This window comes from Aegilops tauschii, chromosome 6, assembly GCF_002575655.3.
Source record: "Aegilops tauschii subsp. strangulata cultivar AL8/78 chromosome 6, Aet v6.0, whole genome shotgun sequence".
In the NCBI taxonomy this organism is placed as follows: Eukaryota; Viridiplantae; Streptophyta; class Magnoliopsida; order Poales; family Poaceae; genus Aegilops; species Aegilops tauschii.
In genome coordinates, this window is record NC_053040.3 from 93039839 (window position 1) to 93060810 (window position 20972).

Below are 20972 nucleotides of genomic sequence, written 5' to 3' on the forward strand. Positions count from 1 at the left end.
TAACGTTCGAATACGACGGGTGTTGACGAGCCTAGCATGTACAGACATGGCCTCGGAACACATGCGAAACACTTAGGTTGACTTGACGAGCCTAGCATGTACAGACATGGCCTCGGAACACAAGAGACGGAAAGGTCGAACATGAGTCGTATAGCAGATACGATCAACATGGAGATGTTCACCGATGATGACTAGTCCGTCTCACGTGATGATCGGACACGGCCTAGTTTGACTCGGATCATGTATCACTTAGATGACTAGAGGGATGTCTATCTGAGTGGGAGTTCAATAATCAGATGAACTTCATTATCATAAACATAGTCAAAAGGTCTTTACAAATTATGTCATTGCGCTTTAGTTCTACTGTTTAAGATATGTTCCTAGAGAAAATTTAGTTGAAAGTTGGTAGTAGCAATTATGCGGACTGGGTCCGTAAACTGAGGATTGTCCTCATTGCTGCACAGAAGGCTTATGTCCTTAACGCACCGCTCGGTGTGCTAAACCTCAGCGTCGTCTGTAGATGTTGTGAAACATCTGACATACACGTTTTGATGACTACGTGATAGTTCAGTGAGTAATGCTAACGGTTTAGAATTGTGGCACAAGAGACGTTTTTGAAACGTCGCAGAACATATGAGATGTTCTGAAAACTAAAATTGGGATTTCGGACTAGTGCCCACGTCAAGAGGTATGAGACCTCTGACAAGTTTCTTAAGCCTGCAGACTAAGGGAGAAAAGCTCAATCGTTGAGCATGTGCTCAGATTGTCTGAGTGCCACAATCGCTTGAATCGAGTGGGAGTTAATCTTCCAGATGAGATAGTGATGGTTCTCAATAGTCACTGCCACCAAGCTATTAGAGCTTTGTGATGAACTATAAATATCAAGGATAGATGATGATCCTTGAGCAACTCGCGATGTTTGACACCGCGAAAGTAGAAATCAAGAAGGAGCATCAATTGTTGATGGTTAGTAAAACCACTAGTTTAAGAAGGGCAAGGGCAAAAGGGATACTTCATGAAACAGCAAGTCGTTTGCTGCTCTAGTGAAGAATCCCAAGGTTGAACCCAAACCCGAGACTAAGTGCTTCTGTAATGAGAGGAACGGTCACTGAAGCAGTACTACCCTAGATACTTGGTAGATGAGAAGGCGGGTAAGATCGACAGAAGTATATTGGATATACATTATATGAATGTGTACTTTACTAGTACTCCTAGCAGCACCAGGGTATTAGATACCGGTTCGGTTGCTAAGTGTTAGTAACTCGAAATAAAAGCTGCGGAATAAACGGAGACTAGCTAAAGGTGAGATGACGATATGTGTTGGAAGTGTTTCCAAGGTTGATGTGATCAAGCATCGCATGCTCCCTCTACCATCAAGATTTGGTGTTTGCGTTGAGCATGATTGGATTATGTTTATCGCAATACGGTTATTCATTTAAGGAGAATAATGGTTACTCTGTTTATTTGAATAATACCTTCAATGGTCTTACACCTAAAATGAATCTCGATCGTAGTGATACACATGTTCATGCCAAAAGTAATGATAGTACCACATACTTGTGGCACTGCTATTTGAGTCATATTGGGATAAAACGCATGAAGAAGCTCCATGTAGATGGATCTTTGGACTCACTCGTTTTTGAAAAGATTGAGACATGTGAACCATGTCTATTGGTATATATGCATGAAGAAACTCCATGCAGATGGATCGTTTGGACTCACTTGATTTTGAATCACTTGAGACATGCAAATCATACCACATGGGCAAGATGACTGAAAGGCCTCGTTTTCAGTAAGATGGAACAAGAGAGCAACTTGTTGGAAGTAATACATTTTGATGTATGCAGTCCAATAAGTGTTGAGGCATGCAGTGGATATCGTTATGTTCTTACTTCACAGATGATTTGAGTAGATGCTGAGTGTATTTACTTGATGAAACACCAGTCTGAATTATTGAAAGGTTCAAGTAATTTCAGAGTGAAGTTGAAGATCGTCGTGACAAGAGGATAAAATGTCTGTGATATGATCATAGAGATGAGTATCTGAGTTACGAGTTTGGCACACAATTAAGACATTGTGGAAAGTGTTTCACAATTAATACCGCCTGGAACACCACAGAGTGATGGTGTGTCCGAACATCATAACTGCACCCTATTGGATATGGTGCATACCATGATGTCTCTTATCGAATCACCACTATCGTTTATGGGTTAGGCATTAGAGACAACCGCATTCACTTTAAAAGGGGCACCACGCAATTCCGTTGAGACGACGCCGTTTAGAGAAACCTAAGTTGTCGTTTCTTAAAAGTTTGGGGCTGCGATGCTTATGTGAAAATGTTTCAGGCTGATAAGCTCGAACCCAAAGCGGATAAATGCATCTTCATAAGAATACCCAAAACAGTTGGGTATACCTCCTATTTCAGATCTGGAAGCAAAAGTAATTGCTTCTAGAAACGAGTCCTTTCTCGAGGAAAAGTTTCTCTCGAAAGAATTGAGTGGGAGGATGGTGGAGACTTGATAAGGTTATTGAACCGTCACTTCAACTAGGGTGTAGCAGGGCACAGGAAGTTGTTCCTGTGGCACCTACACCAATTGAAGTGGAAGCTTATGATAGTGATCATGAAACTTCGGATCAAGTCACTACCAAACCTCGTAGGACGACAAGGATGCGTAATACTTCAGAGTGGTACGTGATCCTGTCTGAGATATCATGTTGTTGGACAATACTGAACCTACGAGCTATGGAGAAGCGATGGTGGGCCCATATTCCGACAAATGGTTAGAAGCCATAAAATCCGAGAGGATCCATGTATGAAAACAAAGTATAGACTTTGAGAGTACTACTTGATGGTCGTAAGGCTGTTGAGGTAAATGGATCTTTAAGAAGAAGACGGACATGAACGGTAATGTTACCGTCTATGAAGCTCGACTTGTGGCAAAGAGTATTTCCACAAGTTCAAGGAGTTGACTACGATGAGATTTTCTCATCCGTAGCGGTGCTTAAGTCCGTCGGAATCATGTTAGCATTAGCTGCATTTGTGAAATCTGGCAGATGGATGTCAAATAAGTTTCCTTACCAGTTTTCGTAAGGAAAGGTTGTATGTGATACAATCAGAAAGTTTTTGTCGATCCTAAGGATGCTAAAAGGTATGCTAGCTCCAGCGATCCTTCCATGGATTAGAGCAAGCATCTCGGAGTCAGAATATACACTTTGATGGAGTGATCAAAGTTTTTGGGTTTATACAAAGTTTGTTAGAAACTTGTATTTACAATAAAGTGAGTGGGAGCGCTACAACATTTCTGATAAGTATATGTGAATGACATATTGTTAATCCGAAATGATGTAAAATTTCTGGAAAGCATAAAGGGTTCTTTGAAAGGAGTTTTTCAAAGGAAGACCTGGATAAAAGCTACTTACATATTGGGCATCAAGATCTATAGAGATAGATCAAGACGCCCGATGATACTTTCAAAGAACGCACACCTTGACATGATTTTGAAAGAGTTCAAAATAGATCAGCAAAGGAGTTCTTGGCTATGTTACAAGGTGTGAGTATTGAGTAAGACTCAAGACCTGACCACAGCAGAAGAGAGAGAAAGGACGAAGGTCGTCCCCTATGCTTTAGACGTAGGCTCTACAGTATGCTATGCTGTGTACCGCACATGAAGTGTGCCTTGCCATGAGTTGGTCAAGGGGTACAATAGTGATCCGGGAATGGATCACATGACAGCGGTCGAACTTATCCTTAGTACCTAGTGGACTAAGGAATTTTCTCGATTATGGAGGTGAAAAGGAGTTCGTCATAAAGGGTTACGTCGATGCGAACTTTGACACTAATCCGGATGACTCTGAGTAGTAAACCGGATTCGTATAGTAGAGCAGATACTTGAAATGGCTCCAAGTAGCGTGTGGTAGCATCCACAAGATGACATAGATATTCGTAAAGCACACGGATCTGAAAGGTTCAGACCCGTTGACTAATAACCTCTCTCACAAGCATAACATGATCAAACCAGAACTCATTGAGTGTTAATCACATAGTGATGTGAACTAGATTGTTGACTCTAGTGAACTCTTTGGATGTTGGTCACATGGTGATGTGACCTATGAGTGTTAATCACATGGTGATGTGGACTAGATTATTGACTCTAGTGCAAGTGGGAGACTGTTGGAAATATGCCCTAGAGGCAATAATAAATAGGTTATTATTATATTTCCTTGTTCATGATAATCGTTTATTATCCATGCTAGAATTGTATTGATAGGAAACTCAGATACATGTGTGGATACATAGACAACACCATGTCCCTAGTAAGCCTCTAGTTGACTAGCTCGTTGATCAATAGATGGTTACGGTTTCCTGACCATGGACATTGGATGTCGTTGATAACGGGATCACATCATTAGGAGAATGATGTGATGGACAAGACCCAATCCTAAGCCTAGCACAAGATCGTGTAGTTCGTTTGCTCAGAGCTTTTCTAATGTCAAGTATCACTTCCTTAGACCATGAGATTGTGCAACTCCCGGATACCGTAGGAATGCTTTGGGTGTACCAAACGTCACAACGTAACTGGGTGGCTATAAAGGTGCACTACAGGTATCTCCGAAAGTGTCTGTTGGGTTGGCACGAATCGAGACTGGGATTTGTCACTCCGTATAAACGGAGAGGTATCTCTGGGCCCACTCGGTAGGACATCATCATAATGTGCACAGTGTGACCAAGGAGTTGATCACGGGATGATGTGAGTTACGAAACGAGTAAAGAGACTTGCCGGTAACGAGATTGAACAAGGTATAGGGATACAGACGATCGAATCTCGGGCAAGTAACATACCGATGCACAAAGGGAATTGTATACGGGATTGATTGAATCCCCGACATCGTGGTTCATCCGATGAGATCATCGTGGAACATGTGGGAGCCAACATGGGTATCCAGATCCCGCTGTTGGTTATTGACCGGAGAACGTCTCGGTCATGTCTGCATGGTTCCCGAACCCGTAGGGTCTACACGCTTAAGGTTCGATGACGCTAGGGTTATAGGGAAAGTATGTACGTGGTTACCGAATGTTGTTCGGAGTCCCGGATGAGATCCCGGACGTCACGAGGAGTTCCGGAATGGTCCGGAGGTAAAGATTTATATATGGGAAGTCCTGTTTTGGTCACCGGAAAAGTTTCGGGTGAAATCGGTAATGTACGGGGACCACCGGGAGGGTCCCGGGGGTCCACCAAGTGGGGCCACCAGCCCCAGAAGGCTGCGTGGGCCAAGTGTGGGAGGGGACCAGCCCCAGGTGGGCTGGTGCGCCCCCCACCAAGGCCCAAGGCACATGGGAGAGTGGGAGGGGGCAAACCCTAGGTCCAGATGGGCCTTAGGGCCCATCTAGTGGGGCGCCCCCCTCTCCTCCCCTTGGCCGCCCCCCCTTGATGGGATCTAGGGCTGGCCGCCTCCTCTTGGGGGTGGAAACCCTAAAGGGGGCGCAGCCCCCTCCCCCCCTATATATAGTTGAGGTTTGGGCTGCCCAAGATACATGAGAACGTCTCTCTTTCGGCGCAGCCCTACCCCTCTCCCTCCTCCTCCTCTCCCGTGGTGCTTGGCGAAGCCCTGCGGGATTGCCACGCTCCTCCATCACCACCACGCCGTCGTGTTGCTTCTGGATGGAGTCTTCCCCAACCTCTCCCTCTCTCCTTGCTGGATCAAGGCGTGGGAGACGTCACCGGGCTGCACGTGTGTTGAACGCGGAGGCACCGTTCTTCGGTGCTTAGATCGGAATCAACCGCGATCTGAATCGCTTCGAGTACAACTCCCTCATCCGCGTTCTTGCAACGCTTCCGCATCGTGATCTACAAGGGTATGTAGATGCACTCTCCTTCCCCTCATTGCTAGATTACTCCATAGATTGATCTTGGTGATGCGTAGAAAATTTTGAATTTCTGCTACGTTACCCAACATTCTGGACCGTCACCACCGTCTGCTACTCTTCTTGCCGGTGAGAGATTGGCGAGCCATCTGATTCAGGTTTGGAGGATAATGATATCAGAAGCAAATTAACTATAAGTGAGGGTCCTTTTTTGCTAATAGTTCGCACGGATCGCTCCACTATAACCTGTACCATCTATCTTCAATCCAATGGCTCGGAACGTTTTTTTTCTTCTATTTTTGTACATGAAGCCTAGCTTCTATGCTAGTCATTCCCGTTAAATCTGTAGCTAGCGGAGAGGCAAGCAGCCATTACATACATATCTATATGAGAGAGATGGGGGAGGGGAGTGGGAGCAATATACATTACTGTTGAACTTGAGGGGGAAGGAGTTTAGGAGCCCGCCACCTGCTTGCCGCCGGTGAGCTGCTGCTGCGTCTGGATCGTGAGGGGGGGGGAGGAGGGAGCACGCCCGAGAGCTGCTACTGGAGCCAGAGATGGGGAGGAGGCAACAAGGTCAGCACCAGCTTGCCGTAGGCGAGTTCCTGGAGAGAGGACGCAGATCTGGACCGCTGCCACCGTCTGCTACTCTGCTTGGCAGTGAGAGATCGACGAGTCATCTGATTCAGGTTTGGAGGATAATGATATCAGAAGCAAATTAACTATGAGTGAGGATCCTTTTTGCTAATAGTTCGCGCGGATCGCTCCACTATAACATGTACCGTCTATCTTCAATCCAATGGCTCAGAATGTTTTTTTTCTATTTTGTACTTGAAGCCCAGCTTCTATGCTAGTCGTTCCCGTGAGATCTGTAGCTAGCGGAGAGGCAAGCAACCATTACATACAAATATATAAGAGAGAGATGGGGGGGAGTGGGAGCAGTATACCTTCTTGTTGAACTTGAGGGGGGAGGAGTTTAGGAGCCCGCCACCTGCTTGCCGCCGGCGAGCTGCTGCTGCATCTGGAATGTGAGGGGGAGGAGTAAGGGAGCACACCCGAGAGCTGCTCCTGGAGCCAGAGATGGGGAGGAGCCGACGAGGTCAGCACCAGCTTGCCGTAGGCGAGTTGCTGGAGAGAGGACGCAGATCTGGACCGCCGCCACCGTCTGCTATTGTGCTTGGTAGTGAGAGATCGGCGAGTCATCTGATTCAGGTTTGAAGGATAATGATATCAGAAGCAAATTAACTATGAGTGAGGGGCCTTTTTGCTAATAGTTCGCGCGGATTGCTCCACTATAACCTATACTGTCTATCTTCAATCCAATGGCTCGGAATCTTTTTTTATATTTTTGTACGTGAAGCCCAGCTTCTATGCTAGTCCTTCCCGAGAGATCTGCAGCTAGCGGAGAGGCAAGCAGCCATTACATGCAAATCTACAAGACAGAGATGGGGCAGGGGAGTGGGAGCAGTATACCTTGCTGTTGGACTTGAGGGGGAAGGAGTTTAGGAGCCCGCCACCTGCTTGCCGCCGGCGAGCTGCTACTGCATCTAGATCGTGAGGGGGAGGAGTAAGGGAGCACGCCCGAGAGCTGCTCCTGGAGCCAAAGATGGGGAGAAGGCGACGAGGTCAGCACCAGTTTGTCGTAGGCGAGTTGCTGGAGAGAGGACGCAGATCTGGACGGCCGCCACCATCTGCTACGCTGCTTGGCAGTGAGAGATCCGTGAGTCATCTGATTCAGGTTTGGAGGATAATGATATCAGAAGCAAATTAACTATGAGTGAGGGTCTTTTTGCTAATAGTTCTCGTGGATCGCTTCATTATAAACTGTATCGTCTATCTTCAATCCAATGGCTCAGAAAGTTTTTTACTATTTTTGTATGTGAAGCCCAGCTTCTATGCTAGTCGTTCCCACTGCAGATGGGGGGCCTAGACCCGCTCCAACGTTTTATGGGCGCACGCACACGCACTTGGATTTCCTGCACGCCATGCTACAGCTCCATTTGATTATTGGTATCTCTAAAAAAAAAGATTATCGGTCCACTAATTTGACAACTAATTTTGCTCTCGTTTTTTTTTCAGTTCTGTTGAAAAATCTCTCCCACACTCTCTCAACTTTCAATTCCAAAGACGTGGAGAGAGTGGAGTCGTGGAGATGGCGCACATCAAGGACGGTGTTTGCCTTGTCCGTCTCCAATACTTTGACTTGGCATGCATGCAGCTCCCCCCTAATGTGTGGCTCAAGTGTAAAGGATGACCGAAAATATTTTGACTTTTTGTCCATTCTTATGGTTTCATAATGCAGGTTGCGTGCATTATTTTTTTTTGCAGGGCAGGTTGCGTGTATTTCGTCGCGCAAGGACTTAATCCAACGAATCTTGTTTGAATAAACAGTTAAATGTTTTGACAGTAGGCCATGAGACTCGGCTCAAGTTCAATGTTGAAGTTGTCGGTAAGCTATTTCCCAACTTTGAGTGTCTGAAGTAACACAAAGACGACCGGAATACTATGACTTTGTCCGTCATCGACTGCTGTAAGGTAGACTCGACATGTTTTGACTCATTTCATTCTAAGGTTTGTTTATAAATTTTTTTCGTCGTCCATTGACTTTCTATTTGGGAATGAGTAAAGCTAGGCTCTAAGTAGATCAAACACTAGCATTATTTTTTTAACGGAAGGAAAAAAACACAATCTAGTCCTCTGAGAATCTTCCATCTCTCATCCTGCGCATGCATGCTGATGACACGCCAAAGTTGCCGCCAGTAGAGTTCAAGGCCTCCCCCGAACAATAAGTTAGTATCCACACATGCAATTGGGAAAGTCATCGATCTCTGTTGAATAACGCCAGCAATGTCGATCGCAAAGGTTCCATGTCTGGAAGAAGAAGATGTCAGGTTGATCACACTTACAACCCGCCCGAGTCAACACAGGGAAAGCCAACCATGTTTATTCGATCTAGTTGCTCGATCCACAATGCATGCACCGCCAAAGTCGGCCCGCCGACACCATCGCCCGAAAAAGACGAAGCGATGGACCACAAAGACCTGCCTCCACATCCGATCTCGCCACGAGACCCAAAACGTCTCATGAGCAACTGGAACCGTATAAGAAGCCGGAGGGGGGCATTATTAAGCATCCCCGTCACCACCGCCGGAAGGGCCAAAGCGACGAACATCAAAAGAACTACTTGAAGCTCCTAGAAAGGGAAAAACTACAGCTCCCACCGGTAGATTAATTGTGGCTTCTCCGCACTCCCCGTCGGCGTAACCGGCACAAGACGACGAAGGGTGACGGGGTGTGAGAACCCTAGATCTCCTGGGAGGGGTGGCGGCTGCTATGGCGTACTCGTCGTGCAAGGTATTAATCAAATGGACCTTGCTTGAATGAACAGCTAGCTAGAATCGCGAAACAGACGCACACAGAAAGTCAATATTAGCGGGTGATGGACGAAGTCGTGCCAATGCGAAACGAGATCACTTGAGATCAGAGACCGGTGAGCTAGCCACGGCAGAAGATACGCAATTCCACCTTGGTCGCAGATGCCATCGCGCGGTTATATATACGCGGCCGGATACACCCTGCTGCATGCCCAGAGCAGCTCGATCAAGTCCAAGTGTACCTAGGCTAGGCAACAAGCTAAACAGTTCCAGCCCTAGACGGAAGGCCAGAGTGACCGGCCATGGCCGATCTCCTGTACCAGTCCATCATACTCTCCGTCGTCGCAGTGGTGCTGCTCCAGGTCCTCAAGCTCCGCGTCCGGCCGAGGGCGAGGACGCCGCCGGGCCCGTGGAGGCTGCCGGTCATCGGCAGCATGCACCACCTCCTGAACGTGCTCCCGCACCGCGCCCTCAGGGACCTCGCGCGCGTGCACGGCCCGCTCATGATGCTCCAGCTCGGGCAGACCCCGCTCGTGGTGGTGTCGTCGAGGGAGATGGCCCGCGAGGTGCTCAGGACGCACGACGCCAGCTTCGCCACCCGCCCCAAGCTCCTCGTCGGCGAGGTCGTCCTCTACAGCTACGCCGACATCCTCTTCTCGCCCTCCGGCTCCTACTGGCGCAAGCTCCGGCAGCTCTGCGCCGCCGAGATACTCAGCCCGAGCCGCGTCCTTTCCTTCCGCCACATCAGGGAGCAAGAGGTACGTACGTCAGCCGATCTTCACCAAATAATCGCATACACATGCATGCACGCCACCACTAGCTACGAATTATTTCCTCCATTTTATAGCTTACGGGCCAGGCCTCTCTGTGACCTGATAACTAGTATCGCCTCCCCGCCCAGCTCTATCAGCGGGCCCCTTCTTTTGCAATACTCCCTCCGTTCCTAAATATAATTCTTTTTAAAGATTTTAATGTGGACCACATACAGAGCAATATGAATGAATCTACACTCTAAAATATGTCTATATAGATCTAATCTACACTCTAAAATACGTCTATATAGATCTGTACGTAGTCCGTACTGAAATCTCTAAAAACGCTTATATTTAGAAACGGGGGAGTAGAATATAAGTGCATCAGTTTTTATGAAAAATAAGCATTAATTTTTTATGAAAAATAAACATTTATAAGTTTGACCAAGATTATACAGAGTAAAATATCAATACCTAATAGAAAAGATGCAAATATTTTTTATGATGGATTAAAGTATACAAATTTGATATTGTATATATTGATATTTTTCCTAAAAACTTTATCAAACAAGTACAGGTTTGACTTCTGAAAATAAACGCATACACCTTATATTATGGAACTGAGGGGTAGTTTTGATCTTGCTTTTCTGCCAGTTTTGTACGCACCCTGACTACATATGTATGTTTTAGCTCCGAAAAAATTGCTTTGCATACCTAATACGGAATCCTTTGTGGAGCCTTTTACCATGCAACAACAAAAAGGCAAATTTAGAAGAGAAGGTTGACACCATCTAAACGGTTCTCTTTGGTGCAAATAATCTTAGGATTAAGTCAAGAGAATATTTTCACCAGCACATGCCTTTAAGGTTATTTTCACATGAGAAAACATTCAGATGAAGTCTCTTTGCAGGTGTTGTTTTCATCAAGTTTGAGTTGCTTTACAATGTGTGCCACATGGTTATTTGCAAGTGTTCTTAAGCCATATTGCATGGATTGTTTTTTGATAGCACATGTGTGAAAACTTATTAGTAGGTTGATAAATCTAATAAAATTAATTTGGTGTTGTAAACATTGGCACACTTTTCAGTAGACTTCATCAAATTTAATATGTTTGACTAAGGATAAAACTAGGACTTTAATTAATTTGGATTGGAATACAGAAAAGAGTACAAATCATGGTGCTAGATAGGAGATCAAAAAAGTAAACGCCTCAGCAGACAATCTCTCGAGCTACAAAATCTGGGTGCTACAAGTCAACAATAATGATTGCTCGAGTGCGACTACTAACTTAGTACTCCAACCGTTTCACAATGTAGTCCATATTTAAAAAATTTAAAGTCAAAGATGTCTTTGTTTAACTAAGTTTTTGGAATAAAGTATCAACATGTAAAATACTAAATAAGCAAAATATATAAGTATGTTTATGATTAATCTAATGATACTAATTTTGTATTGGGGGTGCTGATAATTTGTTTCTTAAACTTGATCAAACATACACATGTTGACTTTTTGAAAACAAAATATGCACTTACCTCATTTTGGAATGAAGTGGGTATTAACGACCAGGCCAAAGTAAAAGAAACGTGGAAAAAGATCTAGTGTGACGTACTCGTAGCAGACAAGTCTCGTTCAAACGTGTGGAAAAAATAAATTAAACAAACAATGCTGACTTTATGTGACAACTGACATCCATCACAGATAACTACTACTCTCTTCGTCTCATAATATAAGACGTTTTTACAAGCTAACATCCTATATTGTGAGACGGAGGAAGTAATATACTCTGCCTGCCTGTTGTCCATGTACAGGTGAGGAATCATGTACAAGACATCCATGCGGTCGGCCCATCGACGCCGGTGGACGTCACCGCGATTTTCTCCGGCCTAGCGATCAGCATCATCTCCCGCGCGTCCTTCGGGAACAAGCAGAGGAACGCACGAGAGTTCCTGTCGGCGGTCAAGACCGGGGTCACGCTGGCCAGCGGCTTCAAGATCCCCGACCTCTTCCCGGCATGGCGGTCCGTGCTCGCCCGGGCGACGGGCATGCGCCGCGCCTTGGAGGACGTCCACGCGACGATCGACTCGAGCCTGGACGAGGCCATAGACGAGAGGAAACGCGTCCGGCAGGGCAAGGCCAGGTCCGGCGGCGCGCCGGTCGCCGTCGAGGAGAACCTCGTCGACGTGCTCATCGGCCTGCAGGAGAAAGGCGGGCTGCATCGCCTAAGCACCAACAGCATCAAGGGCGTCATAGTCGACATGTTCGTGGCCGGAACCGGCACGATCTCGTCGTCGCTGGACTGGGGCATGGCGGAGCTGATGCGGAGCCCGAGGGTGATGGGCAAGCTGCAGCGCGAGCTCCGGGAGGCGTTCCGCGGCAGGGCGGCCATCGGCGAGCACGACATCGATGCAGCCAGCCTCCCCTACTTGAAGCTCGTCATCAAAGAGAACCTCCGGCTGCACCCGCCGGCGCCACTCCTGGTGCCCCGGGAGAGCATCCACGCGTGCGAGCTCGGCGGTTACGTGGTTCCGGCGGGCTCGCGCGTCGTCGTGAATGCGTGGGCCATCGGGAGGGATCCGAGGTACTGGGGGGACGACGCCGAGGAGTTCAAGCCCGAGCGGTTTGCGGACAGCTCCGTCGATTTCAACGGGAGCAGCTACGAGTTTCTGCCGTTCGGGGCTGGCCGGAGGATGTGCCCGGGCGTTTCGTACAGCCTCCCCTTCCTGCAGATGGCGCTCGTGCAGCTCTGCTACCACTTCAACTGGTCTCTGCCTGAGGGCGTCGCCGAGGTGGACATGACGGAGGCGGATGGCCTCGGCCTACGCCGGAGGTCGCCCTTGCGGCTCTGTGCCACACCGTTCGTCCCCGAGTCAGCGTGTTGATGTAGCACATAGGTAAAAAAAATCTAGTAGGTAAAAAGTTTCTTGATGGATTTACTATCCTCTATGTTCCTGATTTTACTGTGTACAAATAGCACATATTGTAAGCTCCGAATTTCAGCAGTCATAGTACAGGTTTCAGTAGTTGTAGTCCTTTTTACAGTGCACAGATACTACACTTACAGTCTTTATTAGGTTTAATATTCAGACCAACTACAATGTAATTTTTGCCTCTTTATTTTGTGTAATTTACTGTAGCTTAATGATGAATTTACAGTAGCCTCATGATGTATTTACTGTTTTCAAAATTTGCTATTACAGTATTGACTCTAGTGTTGCAAAGAGCAAGAAACTTTCAATCCGTAGGTAAGTATTGTCATTTCAGTTTGTTTACATGTTTTGCTTTGTGCTGATGGTGAATTTACGGTAGCCTGATGATGAATTTAGAGCACTATAGTTACTTGAATTTCTGGTTGCTGAATGCTTGTGTTTAGGTCTTCCTTCCACAAGAATCTTCTTCAGATCTTTGATGATTCCATGGGGAACTCGGGTGTTTCTTCCACAAGTGTTTTAAAGAACAACAAACCTTCAAACAACCAAAGATCTCGAGGAGACATTTACCTGGACTTATTCTGTGCTGATTTGCTTCAAATATTTGTTAAGAACGTGAGAGCGTTGGATCCTAGTGGGGCCACCGCTGCTCCACCATGACGATGAGGCACCGCTGCAGCGAGGTAATGAAGGAGGCACCCGTGCACCTTCACGATTGTCGGGGGCACCTCCTCCTTCATGAACTTGCAGCATGATACGCGACACGACAGTGACGCCGACGCATACTGGCTGTTCACGAACTTTTCTATTTGGAAAACTTCGCTAAATTGATAGATTTTCACTATTTTTAAAAAATGTTCCGAATTTAAAAACATTAACTTTAAAAACTGTTCATAGATTCCAAACAGTATGCATGAATTTAAACATGTCCACAAAATTTAAAATGTTAAAAATTTTAAAGTTCATGTACTCCAAACTAATATTGAATTTAAATACATTCATGAATTTTAGAAAATCTACACGAATTTTAATAAATATTCATGAATTAAAATGTGAAATGAGAAAATAAAAAACGAAAAAAGAGAAGAAAACAGAAAATAAATAATAAATAATAATAAATGTAAAAACATTTTTTTATTAAAACCGGTAGAGGAAACTCAGAAAAGGAAGAAAAACACAAAAAACAGGCAATACCTTCTAGAACCTTCTCAAAACCGAAAAAACCATCCGGCATATGACAACTATGTTTTTTTTTTTGAGAAACGCATATTACATTTTGAGACAAGAAACGCATATTACAGCTATGTAGGTGTGTGTTACTCTCAACCAAGGACACACCCTTACAAGCCGGCCCATAGGCCACCACGGACCACAACGCGCCAGGAGGCTCAAAATGTGATGTAGCTTAGTATTTGAATAGACATCCACATTTGCTTCACAATATAGCTGCATATCTGAGTTTTTGTAAAATAAAGGACCGCAGTATTTGTGGAACGTTCGCTAGGAAGGATGACATTTACTAATGTTTTCCCTGTCAGTTTTAGTTGTAGAGGGATGTCATTTTCTTCGGAAGAAGATGTCAGTTTTTAGCATAGAAGGCAAAAAGTTTTGAAAAAAAAAAAGCTGCCTATGTGTTGGATTTTTTTTAGGGTTTTATCATCCACTTACATTTTAATTTGGATGTTTACTTTGTATATATAGGTGTTTTCTTAAGTACAAATACCAGATATTTCGGCTTATTCACTGTCACTTTCCACACCCGTGGGCTGGAATTTTTGGTAGGGGATAGCTCATGCCCTGAGCAGCCGCCGAGCTTTCGTTGGCAGTGTACAGCGCATAGAGCTTGATATTTGTAGCATAAAAATCGGAAGATATTTGTTGCGACGGATTGAAAGGTGAAAGGGATGGGTGATGGGGCTGATGGCTACGGCATCTTCCGTCAAACTATTTCTTCGTGTCTACCTGCAGGCTCTCAACTCCCAACACCAATTCCTTCAGCTTCCATTCTTCATCACAGTAACAGGGAGAAGCTTCTGCGTCATCAGGGTAAGCTTGCTCTCTTCATTTCTTCGTTTTCTTCTCCCTGTTGGGAGTTCCAGGCGTTTTTTTAAGGCGATGCTTGCAGAAGGGAAGTGCCTCTCAGTTGTGTTGCTCTTGGATGCGATGGTGCCGTGGAAGATGGAGGCGCGCCTGGCCGAGACGGTGTGGGTGGTGCTCCTCGGCTGGGTCTCCTCCTGCCTCACCGTCGCCGGCGACGTCGCGCGGGCGCTCAGAAGCAGCGATCTCTCCGTCTAAAATTCACTTTCGACATCGCCGGCTGCGAAGAACCGACGACTCTGCCTGGCGCTCCGTTTGGCGCGGAGGGAAAGAAGATTGCAGGGTAACCAGTCCGTAGACAGAGTTCATCCATAGAAGGGCGAGTTTGATGTAAAAGTGAAATCTTCATGTAGCATAGATGTAAAATTTTGTGTCAAGTAGAGAAAGAGCTATTGCTCAGAGTGTCCTGACTTTCTAACACAGATAGCACTGAAGGAACTAATATGGCTGCTGCATCTGACGACTTTGATAAATAGCCTTTGCAAGGTGGAGTGGTATCTCATATATATACGGATTGTAACACTGTTCGAGGCAGGAGGTTCTTCCAAGATATGCTACCGCCGCCCTTTTGATTTCTTGAAAGACCTCGGTTTTCGGCGACCTCTTGGAGCTTCCTCTTCTTCTTCATACTCGTCCTCTGTTTTCCTCCTCCTCTTGTGACCACCGTCCTCCTTCAGTTTCTGTCATATAATAACAAGCAATGGTAACGGGTGTCGGTGCAGCTGTCATAGCACTTACGGAAGACAATTATGGACACTGCAAATGGATTCCTCTGTGGATTACATACCATCAGTGCAATCCTCTTTGAATCGGATATATGCTCACGAAGTATCAGGATCTCATCGGCATCTGCCGTCCGTACAGGAATTTCCTTTCCTGCGAAAATAGGTGATGACTTCAGAAAGAAATCTCCAGTTATGTGTGCAAGGGAGACAAGAAACAAGGGAAACTATTACCAAGGAGCGCCTCAATCATCTTAAACCACAGACTCTCGTACTGATTCACAAAAGATACAGCATATCCCGATTGGCCTGCACGCGCAGTCCTACCGACCCGATGTACATAATCCTGCATTTGGTGCAGTATAAGATTTAGATTCAATGACAATGCAAATGCATGATCTTCTCGACAATAAAGGCAATATCCGTTGGATAAGATAGAAAACCTTAGAATTCATTGGAATATCATAATTCATAACCACATCAACTCCTTGAATGTCAAGACCACGGCTCGCCACGTCCGTGCAAATAAGGATGTTGAATTCCTTTGCTTTGAACTTGTTTAAAGCGCCTAGTCTTTTGTCCTGATAAAGCAAAGAAAAAGTTTAATTATTTGTGGTGGGAAAACTAACATGTCCAAGATGGAGCTCACTTATATCTCCTCAAAAGGCTGCCTAATGTGTGAATGGTGAAATCAAATACTTTTGTTTGTCTAAAGAAAAGTTAAGAAAGAAAACCTGACTCATCTGGCCACTGATAGAGAGAGCTTTAAAACCAAGATTCCTTAAAGTGAGAGCAAGGAGTCTTGTTGACTCACATGTCCACACGAAGATCATGGTCATGCTCCCTGGCAACTCATTCAGAACATGAACAAGATAACAATCCTGAAACCGAAAATGACAAACGAACAATAAAGGGAAATCAGTACTCCAACCACTGATGGTGAATAGAGAAATATAATCTCAAAACAGAACATGTACTGTTCTTTCTGTTTTTCTTTCTTTTTCTCCTTTTTTCCCTTTCTCCTTGTAACTTACTCACAATTATTAATAGAAAATTAACATAGAACAATTGCTCTACGGTCAGGGCTTCAAAAAAAAAAAGAACATGTATGTAATTAAACTAATCTCCTGAAGTCAAGGGTATAAGCACCGGCATTCTTTATCAGGATTGTTTATTAAATGTTGGAGAATCTCGGTCCAAGGGTTTCAACACGGGCTTAATCAGTACTGCGATTTTTCTGTTAAAAGAAGTCCAAAGAGATAACGCAGGCCTGCAATTTATCACACAGGTCCTGGTATTGAGAAAAAGAAACGGAAATTTGCCTTCTTAAATACATTATTATATTAATAATTGCCAGAACTAACCTTGTAATCTGCAGGTACGAAATACCACTCTTCTTTAAGTGTGTCCACTGTAGAATATTTGGAGGATACTAAAACCTGTTCCCCAAAAAACCTCCTCTTCTATTAGTAAGAGTAAGAAGGCTCCGCAAAAGGTCCTCTTCTATGAACGTTTTGCTTCTTATTGAATGCCTAAACTACAAAGAAGAATTGTTACCTTGACAGGGTTTCTGAGACAAGCACGTTGCAGTTTGCTTACCTGCAAAGAAAACCCGTAAGCTATTTTGCATTCAGTCAAACAAAAACACATAGGTAAAGCCGTGAAGCACCAATTAGAAAGAAAAAACTGCCTGGGTATCCACCAACCTTTTTGGTCATTGTGGCTGAAAAAAGGTAAGTTATCCTTTCTTTAGGAATGACATTCAGAATCTCATCAAGTGATTCCTTGAACTCCAAATTAAGTAATTTATTAGCTTCATCAAGTACCTAGAAAACCAGAAGATTGAGCACACGTCAAAATAAAAGCATCCAGGATTAAACTAGTTGGTATAGTTGATCCAAATTGTGGAGGTATACGCTAGTTATGTACAGAAATAGTTGACAATGAAGGTTCCGAAGAGTTTAATCACCACATATATTATGATCAGTAACTACAGCACATTGCTTGCTTCTACTTGCAACGAAGAAACTATTACAACAACCAGTCAAGCATATGGAAAACACTACTGATTCATTTATGTATTGCTAGTTCATAACGCATACGTTGGGGTGGTTCAGTTTGGCAATACAGGCTTTAAGTAATTAAAAATGAAAAAAAATCTGATTATATTGGATGGTTAGATTAACACTTCAGGATAGCACTGCCTGGAAAATGTAAGTTTCCACTTTAACAGGTGAGGAAGAAGCCACCTTTCTATATTACACATTGCACATTACTCCGTTCTATAATGCAGGTTCTATCTGTAACAACTAGATATGATTTTTCAACTGTCAAAAGTGAAAATTCAACTGAACCAAATCATGTACCTGACATCCCACAATCAGAATGATCTAGGTATAAATGCAACAGCAGGATAATGTAAATTAAAAAAAGGGTAAAAATGCAAAGAATGTGTACCAAGTATTTCAGTTTAGTTAGGCTAAAACCTTTTGTATCTTTCAAATGGTCCAAAAGACGGCCAGGAGTTCCAACCTGCATTTTGGAGGAAATGATACATAAAACAAGCTAAGTTCTGATAAAGACAGTTTTCCAATGTCATGGAAGAGAACAAAAGCTCTTTTTGTCTGCGATGGAAAGTCTTGGCCTTATCTTGCACACCCAAGTCCCATGCCTGCTAGATATGGTATCACTTGTCATCAGTGAAATGACGCATCTTGGGTCTTATAAGGTAGCACTTGTCATCACAGTAGCTTTCAAAATTCAGTGAAATGACGCATCTTGGGTCTTATAAGGTAGCACTTGTCATCACAGTAGCTTTCAAAACTAAAAGTGCTTATAATACTCCCTCTATTCCAAAATATAGTGCATATAGATATGGTATCTGTTAAAAAATTTCTAAAAAATTGGTCAAACTTGATAAAGTTTGACTTGGGAGTTAGGACAAAATCTATATGCATTATATTTTCAAATGGAAGGAGTATATTAACTTCAGTTATATTATCGATCAATAAATCCCTGAAGTGTATTCACAAACAGAATTACTAGGTCTAGAGATGGTAACCTAAGTCAAAAGGCCCAATAAGCTGCCTAAGTGGAGAAGGTTCAGGTTGGCCAAAAGGGTCTTTCTAAAGTCCAAAGAGTTAATACATGCTAATACTGATGTCAGAGCTTTTATGCTCCAGGATTAAAAGGCGCTGTTGATGGTTGAGTGTGGATTTTGGCCCGAGCGAATCAACATGTATGTCCTACATATTCAACATCACTTGCAGTTTCAAAGCACAAAGCATCCTGAACCTATATATATTGTCTTAGGTTAGGATTGGGTAGAGAATACTCACCACAATATGTGGACGTTTTGCAATGGATAACACTTGCTGCATCCGGTCAACTCCTCCAACAAGCTGGAAAAGGGAAAATATCTCAACTGAAAATGATTCATGTAACTCAATATATAGTCTCATGCACGATGACGGATACTTGATTTGAGTAAGTCGTAGCATGGTCACCAAGAAACATCTTAATGCAATAGAAGACAGCAAATTTCATCAAATTATATTAAGCAGAAGTAACCAATATCAAAGAGAATAGTGAAGCAGTCTTGTCATAGTGGAGGAGAAAGGTCATCAACAAACATTGAAATTGTCGGTATGGGCTTGTATAGCAACAAGCTGATGCAATGAAATTATGATCTTTAAAACTATAGATAGTTAGATACAACCATGTTTCACTATGCTTTGGCTTCGCCACACTTTAGTACCCTCAAGCTAACCAAACCAAAGGGAGTAGCCAACAATTCACAACCAGCAATTACAACAGTTAGTTAGATGAGAAGTATGATCCGCGCAAGGACACGTAACATGTTCCAGTATGTGCATCCAAATTAGTTGTCGGAAAATAATTCATAACAGAACAAATAAAGAGCGAGTTGTATCAACACCACTTACCACTGAGCAAACCAAGCCGATCGCTGACCCCAACGCCTCGAACTGCTCCGCAATCTGAATCGCTAGCTCCCTGAACCACCACAGCAGCACGGTAAGCTCCCACACAGACACAACCTACTGAGAAGAAAATGTGTCACAAGAAGGAGAAAGGGAAATAAGAAGTTGACCTCGTGGGCAAGCAGGCGAAGAAGGGCTGGGGGTGCTCGATCAGCGCCTGGATAATCGGCAGCGCAAAGGCACCTGTCTTCCCCGACCCTGTCTGTCCCAGGACCAATCAGGTCCCTGCCTGCACCCAAAACCGAACTCGAATATATCAACGATCCGCGACCATCAAAATCGCACATATAAATGGCTGAAGATGATGCCGGTACCTTTGAGAGCGTGGGGGATGGCCCCCACCTGGATCTTCGTGGGCTGCTTCCACCCCATGGCGTCACACGCCTCCACCAGCTCGGGGCAGATGCCCAGCTCCACAAACGTCGACGCCTCGGCAGCCGGTTCTGGCTCCGGCTCCGACTGCTGCACCTCGCCACCCCCGGCGACCACCTTATCCACCGCCATGGCTACAAGCGTGGTTTTGCTCTGCGGGGCATGGCGCACGGTAGTTTTATGAAGTGGACATAACATGCAAGTGCTCTCGTATACATAAAACAAATGTGGACATGGCAAACCTAAACAAATGCTCGCATGATAGAAGTGCTGTCATACAAACACATAGCAAAATAAGTGGACATAACAAAATTGTTCATGTTTTATGAACATAACAAAATTGTTCATGTTTTATGTTTTCCCTGTCATATAGATAGCAGTTTTATGTTGTTGATATCATAAACATAGCGGTGTCCTAGTTCTTGTTGTCATTAGCATATGTTAGGCTAGGAACATCCACAGCCCAGAAGCACACACAGCCACAGCCGAATTGCACACACATCCACCTCCAGCACATGCTCAACTTGAGTTCTCTCAAAATAAAAAAGCACATGCTCACCTTGGGCAGGCAGAGAACGAGCTCCGGGGAGGTGGTCGGGGAGGAGCTCCGGGCTGGAGAGGTCGAGGGCGGCGTCGCGGAGGTGCGGGCCGGGGACGAGAGCGGTGTCCCGGAGTTCTGGTGCGCGCCGGCGGCGGAGATCGAGTTGCGGCGGCGGTCGGGTGGGGAATTTTGGAGGAGAAGGGCTGCCGCTCGCGGACGCACTGGTTATGCGAGGGGAGAAACAACTTGGCGCACACGGCGGCGGAGTCGGCGCGGCGGCATAAACCCCAGCGGAAGGGATTGCCTCGTGGACCGGCTTGGTC

The 20972-nt window shown here is 44.9% G+C and overlaps 2 protein-coding genes and 1 pseudogene across 2 annotated transcripts; 2 read left to right on the plus strand and 1 right to left on the minus strand.

Moving 5' to 3' along the window:
• The first annotated feature begins 9476 nt into the window (after positions 1-9476).
• Positions 9477-13416, plus strand: LOC109731603 (premnaspirodiene oxygenase-like). The gene is made up of 2 exons (XM_020290778.3): positions 9477-9995; positions 11798-13416. The coding sequence occupies exons 1-2, from the start codon at positions 9540-9542 to the stop codon at positions 12866-12868; spliced, it is 1527 nt and encodes a 508-aa protein (XP_020146367.1). The 5' UTR covers positions 9477-9539; the 3' UTR covers positions 12869-13416.
• A 1404-nt stretch (positions 13417-14820) lies between these two features.
• LOC109731615 (uncharacterized) lies at positions 14821-15455 on the plus strand. The gene is made up of 2 exons (XM_020290788.4): positions 14821-14962; positions 15042-15455. Exons 1-2 carry the CDS (start codon positions 14821-14823, stop codon positions 15209-15211), a joined length of 312 nt encoding a protein of 103 aa, XP_020146377.1. The 3' UTR covers positions 15212-15455.
• LOC109731616 (DEAD-box ATP-dependent RNA helicase 10-like) lies at positions 15338-20881 on the minus strand (annotated as a pseudogene).
• Between the last annotated feature and the right edge of the window lie 91 nt (positions 20882-20972).